The sequence below is a fragment of the Sphaeroforma arctica genome, assembly GCF_001186125.1.
Source record: "Sphaeroforma arctica JP610 unplaced genomic scaffold supercont1.281, whole genome shotgun sequence".
Lineage (NCBI taxonomy): Eukaryota > Ichthyosporea > Ichthyophonida > Sphaeroforma > Sphaeroforma arctica.
The window spans coordinates 80182-88172 of NW_014040277.1; the positions used below are offsets into that span (position 1 = coordinate 80182).

General features: G+C 38.4%; 2 protein-coding genes across 3 annotated transcripts; one reads left to right on the forward strand and one right to left on the reverse strand.

Annotated features, from left to right (window-relative positions):
* Nucleotides 1-1055: 1055 nt before the first annotated feature.
* On the reverse strand, nucleotides 1056-4706 carry SARC_04779. 2 transcript variants are annotated; one of them, XM_014301384.1, is made up of 5 exons: nucleotides 4561-4706; nucleotides 3546-3670; nucleotides 2564-2757; nucleotides 1666-1794; nucleotides 1056-1454 (listed from the first exon to the last, which is right to left on the reverse strand). In XM_014301384.1, exons 1-5 carry the CDS (start codon nucleotides 4669-4671, stop codon nucleotides 1249-1251), a joined length of 765 nt encoding a protein of 254 aa, XP_014156859.1. In that variant the 5' UTR covers nucleotides 4672-4706; the 3' UTR covers nucleotides 1056-1248. The 2 variants fall into 2 exon arrangements, with proteins under 2 accessions (XP_014156859.1, XP_014156860.1); XM_014301385.1 differs by having other exon boundaries at nucleotides 1666-1797.
* Nucleotides 4707-5193: 487 nt separating this feature from the next.
* On the forward strand, nucleotides 5194-7766 carry SARC_04780 (small nuclear ribonucleoprotein E). Its single transcript, XM_014301386.1, has 2 exons — nucleotides 5194-5427; nucleotides 7235-7766. The coding sequence occupies exons 1-2, from the start codon at nucleotides 5254-5256 to the stop codon at nucleotides 7319-7321; spliced, it is 261 nt and encodes an 86-aa protein (XP_014156861.1). The 5' UTR covers nucleotides 5194-5253; the 3' UTR covers nucleotides 7322-7766.
* Nucleotides 7767-7991: the final 225 nt, after the last annotated feature.

Below are 7991 nucleotides of genomic sequence, written 5' to 3' on the forward strand. Positions count from 1 at the left end.
TATAATTGGCGCTTGACTACGGCACATCCTGGCATATGGCACCAGAACTCTAAGCGATCCGTGAATCACGGCTGTTTATGCTAATAACCACTGCATGCGACCATATTGTTGTGAGTGCTAATATATGAACTCGGTACAGCATGGGGCACTCGCAGGCGAATGTCACATTTGATAGTGTCATAAAATCAGTAGGATAACTCAATACAATTTATTGAATACGTGTTATTGTGCTTCAGACGACTATTGTATAGTTACGGTCTTCGAGGTAGTGCGTACTACAAGTAAAGAGATAGCACTCTGATAACAAGAAATACAAAGCCAATTCCGGCGATACATTCAAAACTCTATCGAAGCGTTACTGCCCACGTACCTGGTTTAAGATCGGTTATATCTTATCGCTGCTATCGGCCACTCAATCCATACATGCACTGAATATTTGGTCTTTTGTGCGAACATCGAAGACGCTAGGATACCTCGTGTGCATATAATGGTATATTAAGCTGTCTTACAGACACGAGTAATGAAAGGAAGGTTTCAGTTTGGGGAAGTGTTTACGTTCAGGTAAACGCTATATGCATCTGTACATTATGAACATAAGTATATATGTTTTATATCTTAAATTCCCACGAAGCCACACAATTCTTATTCGTGCGGATGATGTACAGGTGTGCATATACAAACTGCTTTAGTAATGTACTTATGTGCAAGCAGATGTATGTAGCGAATTAAAATCTACGAACTGCTAGAAAAACTCACTCATATAAATATATATATATATAAACTCACTCATATATGTAAATATATATATGGATTCATTTTTCCAAGGTTCGCAGAATATATGCACACGACCACAAAAAACAGTCATGCCATTGTCTACGCCCTCGGATGTAACTGCTTGCCATCTGAGCATACATCCATGTTTTAAATAGCAAAGCATGAACCTATGTGGTTACTACGTCTTGTCCCGTCTCAGTTCGTAGCTGTTACGGTATATTTTCTTTCATTTGATTACTAATCTCTTCGGTTCATTTAACAATACTCATTGCATATGAATCATACACATAGGCATCGATTGGAGTTGGATTCAGGCGTTTATGTTCGCCCACCATATCTGAAACTATTTGATGTACCTTCGTTGCAGAAAAATATCGATGACCTAATAAATTACATCCAAATACTTATGTATCCTTGGCGCAGTACCACGTTACTCCGTTTACTGCGTGAAAAATAATTAACTATACAATCTCACTATGTCCCGAACTGTCGCCTGTGCAGCCTGTGTACATCAGAGATGTGCATGTATGGGACTAACTCATTTGCCAAAGTGAAAGTCATAGCTTGATCACATGTCCAGGTAACGTCGTGCCAATGCTTGTCCGCCAGTCGTTTGAAATTGGCCTCGAATTCGGCGTCTGGGTCACCAACATATCGCAAGAAACTGGTGTGTTTGATATCTGGGTGTAATTGGGTGCATCGTAGTTAGATATAATTTCATAATTTTGTTGGCTTAATATCGCACTCGCTCAAGCGAATGTGATCATTTTATTTCCAACTTCAACCAGGCCGCAAAGTAATTTGTGACATAGTGGTTTTAGGAAAAGTAAGTAGGCATGAGTATATTCAGTAGGCGTTATGTAACGCTCCATGCACGGTCCGGGGACTTACTTGGCTGTATATAATTATCTGTCGGATAGTCACATTCCTGCAGCTCGGGTGCCATCGTACTGCCCTCCGCGATGCCGAATTCCACTGCCAGCCGTTTCCTTACCAAAGTAATTTCATCCGCGGATTCGTCTGCTTGCGTTGTGGTGTGTTCAGACATATGTATCCACCTATTAGTCATACTGCTGGGGCTGCTACACATATGCCAATGCGCTGTGGCTCACTTTTGAGGTTATTCATTCTTGAAAAGCACGCACTTGATGCATTCGGACCAATTGGTGCAACATTAATTCGATAGGACTTGCGTTGAGTATGTAAAATATACGAACCGCATTCATTGAATAATAACTACCGGTTGTGTACTCAAGTCAAACTATTAGGGCTCGCCTTGAAGTTCAGGTTTCTTCATCATAGTTTAGAAACTATTTTCTTCGTGTACGTCACCGACGATCGACACTTTTCAATTGTATATATGTAAACGCCGAGAGCCACGCGCTAGTTAAAATAGTTGCAGCTGGTGCGTAAGTTATACCCTATTTAGCTCGTCAGACATGCGCAGGACTACAAGCACTAATTATGAAGCTAAAGCTAGTTTTAGAAGTCGGTACTAGTGAGACTCGGCGCTCAAAGTAGGGAGCTATAATTAAATATTTTTTAACACCAAGGCAAGTGTTATGTATAGAACGTAGTGGCGCCATTCAACTATGAAAAGTGCGAAATCACAGGCAAGTTAGACTTCGCATAAGATCGAAAGCTTACTGCACGAGAAGCCAAAAAAAAAATCATATTTTCATATAAATATCACATTAGTATATGCCGGTAAAAATGACTGCTATGCTGTGATGTACATACAAGGATACTGATATCTACCTACATACGAGAATGTGTCAAACAAACATACCGAGGAACATAATACCGGCATTCGGCGAGATGGTGGGTTTCCCGAAAGTGTACTTGTAGGTGTCGTGTTTGGTTTCAGTCTTTAGCGGTTCCATTACGCGATCAAAAATCACCCGAGAAGCGTGCATGAGATCATTTCGCTTCTGAATAACCTCCTCCTTGTTGTTTTCATTGACAGCGCCCGACGACAAATAGCTGCACAAAATGGAGGTACACGCTCTCACAGTAAGCAATGATAGCTATATGGAGACGACTTTACCGTTTCGTATCATTTAGTAATAGTGTATGTCATTCAGAGAGATTCAAAAAGTGGCGATGGTACCTAACGCTGATGAAGAACAACATCCGCTTACAAGTCTTAATGCAAGAAGCTAGAATGAGCTTTTGTCGTGCAGTAATACCCGACATGAAACAAAGCCTCTCCTAGACGACCACCAAGCGCTGTGAGATATCCCTGTTGTGCTTATGTGGGCACACAAAGCGCACAATTAGCATGCATACCGAGTAGACATAGACATAGAGTAGGGTAGTAAAACCCACAGAAAAGCTTCGTAGACTAAACACAGAGGCGCTTGGCTTTGATAGCACAAAGGAACGTTTGGAAAACAAAATCATATGCGCTATTCTTTAACAGATAGAATGGCAACGGGGTACGATCTAACATGCTATGTTTCACCCTGATCTATATAAATATATATTTAACCAGATATTAACTTAGAGATGAGTTTTAAAACCGATACTGTTTCTTTACACCAAATACAAAGTTCAGAACACTACTCATGAAGGGTGAATTGCACGGTTACACATACACACGTACAGAAATTTTAGCTAATATTTATAAACTCATACGTATGGTAGCACATCCTATTTTGCAATTGCACTAGCACACAACCGCACTCGTGTACATACACACTTCAAACATACACGTACAAGTCCACCCACACCTTGAGATGTCACTACACGTGAGAACACATCTAGCATACCCGACAGTCGGATGAAAAGCAGTTATCGTCGCCACGGTACAGTGTAGAGCTGAAAAGGGATAGACGTACACAGCATTGTTCTTGTCTATATCATTGATCTGTCGCGCAAAAGCCTCGTACGGCTCCTGAGGTGTATGAACCATCCACCGCACAATTGAGATTCTGATTCACTTGGGATATGACTCGTGCGTTGGTGGAATCTGCTTATCCATATGCCGAAAATCATGTATACCTATGTAGCAATAGATACACCAAATATATGTTGTTGACCAGTACTTTCGGTGAGCACAGAGCAAGAGCCGACTATGAATGTACCTCAGATTTCCATACGTTCGTGATAATAGGGATTATAGTACAACTAAAGGTGTCGGAGTATTGGCATATGTGTGCAGGTGGAAGAAAAATGAGCTTGCATGCTCAATACAAGACGTAAGCCACAGCTGCTGCTGATTCTGATATGTACTGTCTTATTTCATATCAGCTTACGTGTAGATAGATATTGAAGCATGTGAAAAGTTCTATTGTGAAGTATATAAACAACAATTTTACACAGATTCACGTCATCGAACAAATGGTAGTGTTTTGATAGTTTTAGGTTCGTTTCGTGGGGGTGTGGCATTTAAGTACACAGACCGCGATAGCTAGTTGTTGATTATGAGTATAAAAGGACAGTTCATCTCCAGTTTTCGATTAATCAATGTACTGATAGTCTAAAACATACAGTTTTGCACGTCGACTCCCTCAGCCAACTCATACGTTTATTATTCGCTTCGTATAACTTACGAACTGCAAGATCAGAATTGTGAATTATGTGTACAATGTTCAATGAGGAATTTTTCCTGTCAAGTGTTCTTATGAAACCAAGATCGCAAATTGAAAGTAGCGTAGTAAGGTATTTAAATAAATAAATATTGCAGCATGTCGTAAGGTGATTTGAAAAAGATTCCCACAGCGTGCAAGGTGGTTTGAAAAAGATTCTTGCAGCTTGTCGATTGCCTCCTACATCAACACTTACCCTCGCCACTTCTGGGAACGGATTAAGAGCCACCACAACTAAGCCCCATACACCATCCTCAGGGTTTCCATTCGCAAGACCTCTGGCAATTGGGTCCTGGTTGAATTGCATGCTTATGTGCCTATCGACATGTAACAGTATAGACGATAGTGATCGTACGGTAGATGGTACATAGCCTATAGGTACATTATACACTATATATTCAAACCCAAGCGGTAACTTATCCATAGATAACCCTGAATTCTATGGCAGCTCGCTACGTTTTACTCAATGGAAAACCTAGAAACATAGTTTGTACCTTTGAATGGAAAAAACTAGACAGCTGGAACTTTTTTTGATCTGAATCATATTGATTGTTTGCATTTTGAGCTAAAAACGTTTAAAATATATATACTCTAATAAATAGGGTCTTTTGCTGCAGTAAGTTTATAATGCCGCTCTAGAATAAAAACTTGGTTGAATCTTTCCACGAGAAAAGCCAGCACTTCCAGAGTTCACTCAGTTCAGACGCTATTTTGAAAATACACACCGACCCAGCGACCCAGCCATCCAACCCACGTACCATATCCTCTATTTTTTAGTATTTTCCATACATACATATCTTACCACCAAAACTTTTAACTTTGTTTTAGTCTGACGATAGTGCACAAACAGTAACAATCAACGACGTAGTCCATATAATATTCTTCCAAGATGTCAGCCCGTGTACAAAAGACCATCGTATTGCCTATTAATATGGTGTTTCGATTGCTACAAAGTAAGGCTCGTATCCAAGTGTGGTTATTCGAGAACTCGAGCATGAGAATAGAAGGACAGCTGATGGGCTTTGACGAGTATATGAACCTTGTACTGGATGAGGCGGAAGAGGTATGCAATTGCAGAATCACTGTGTCTTTAAAATAATTCGAAAAAACATATACAGGTACATATTGATCTTTAGTCGTTTGACTACTCGAAATATGGTGTGTAAATACAGTGAAACAGGGAACAGTGCATATCTGCCAGATGTTTTTGGACTATAAGTTGTCTCGATACTCGAATATATTGTGGGTTTTTTTCATGCGTGTGTACAGTCATATAGAGGCACCATATAACCGTAAAACAATACATGATCTATATACGCATATATATATATATATATGTGTGTGTGTGTGTGTGTGTAAATATATATATATATATATGTGTGTGTGTGTGTGTGTTTGTTTGTTTGTGTGTCTATCTGTGTCTGTGTGTGTTTATGTGTGTATGTGTATACTTGTGTACATATATATATATATATTCAAGGTGTTTGATTTTTTAACGATGATACTATGATAATATTTACATGCTTGTCTATAGTTAAACTTGTATATATATATATATATGTGTGTGTGTGTGTGCTTTTGTTTGCGATGTATATATATATATATATGTGTGTGTGTGTGTGTGTGTGTTTATTGTAAGTTGCAGTGTATATACATAACTTACATGTATTTGTATTCATATATTTACATGCGTGCAGATATATATATATATATGTGTGTGTGTATGCATATATGTGTGAAGTGTATAGAATATATTTAGTTGACGTTTGTGAATGTGTGGGTGATATTAAGAGTATGATTGTAACCTTAGATACATATAGATGTACAAACATAGGCATATATCCTCAAGTGTTCACATCCACATGTTTGTATGCAGTATCCTATTCATATACATGTGTATATGTATATATGTATGTATGGATTTAGCTGTGTTTTTTTTATTTAAAATTCAGGTGTATGTATGGATTTATTTGTGTCTCTAATTATTTTGATAATACATATTTAGGCACACATGAACATTTATATTGATATAATATAATCATGAATATGTATAATGTTATATATTGTTATAGTATGCACACATGCTTATATTAACGATCATGTAGGTATTGATATGGCAGTGTCTATCATGATAGAGAATATGCTTGTATTTGTTTGTGTTTATTTCTATTTGTATGTATATATATATTATGCATATGTTGTGTTTTTAGGTTTATAATCATCAAATTTCAATTGTGCGTGAGTTTGTGTTTGCTTGTGCGTGTGTTGGGGTTTCGCTTTTGCTTCGTCTTCTTTCTTCTGTTTCAGTTGATTATGTGTGTGTGTGTGTATGTATATGCTTGTTGTTGTGACTGTATATGTTCAAAGTTTTGCATGAATTATTGTGCATGGAAGTTCAGATGCGATACTGATTTCACGGAGGGTATATATATATATACGGGTGCTTCCATTAATATCTGTTATTTTACATACGCATATTTGCATAATTATTTCTTCAATTTACATTCCAGAATACGTTGTGTGAATCTGTATCGCTCATTGTATATGAATACATAGTCAAATTTGCGTGTATACTATGCATGCCTCAAACGTAGTCACATATTCGGAATGTGCAAATGCAATCTATGCCGGCGTGAATGTCTGCTGCCCTTTGTATACTCTGCATGTACGTGGACAACTACCAATATATTTCTGTGTGGTGTGTGTTTGAGAAAGTTTGTGTGTGTATATGTATATATCTATTTATACTTTATATATATATATATGCGAATTTTAATGGGCTCCATGACTGCACGGGTTTTTCCTGTATTAGATCGTATTTTTACTTCATCGGCGCTCTTACTGATTTTTCATTATTTATTCTCATCCAGGTATATGAAAAAGAAGGTAAAGAGAATAAGAAGGTTGGCCGAATCATGCTTAAGGGAGACTGCGTTTCATTAATTCAACAGGCATAAGAGGTACGAGATAAAGCAAACAGTGCTGGCTGGGAACGCGTGATTTTGGTCATCAGGTGCTTTGGGCTCTAGGGGTTCTGGCTGGATATGTATTGCTAGGCAGGATCGTCTGAGAGTGACATATCGCGTGTGTAGTTTCAAATATGCTGAGGAGCTGAGGTCTGCATGCAAGGAGATGCATCTGTAAGAGTGCTTGCGCTAGCGCTTATATAGCAAGTAACTGGTCATCTGACATGTACATAAATAGAATCGTCATAATGTTGTTTGTTTGTTCGAAAAGTTGATATCGCCTGAGTTTTGTACGATAAAAAGTATCTGCGTTCCTCCTTATTGAACTCAAATCCCTTTGTTATGCTGTTCGCTTTACACTTGACTATGTTTGGTACAGAAGACTTATTGCTCCTTCTTTGTTGGTGCAAGCGATAACGAAATTGTCTGTACCACTCTCTAAAATACTGCTGCTTGGTACGTTTTGGAATGTCTGGAGTAATAAATACACAGTAAGATGCCCCCTCGCTGTTCATATAGCTAGCCTAAGCTGAATCCGAACAAGAACACAATGCTAGCACATTCAGCGATGCTGCTGTGCAGAATAATTTTGTTATCAGAAATATACACGTGCAAGTATACAGACACCGGACATCTATTGTGAAACCTTCACACTCGCACA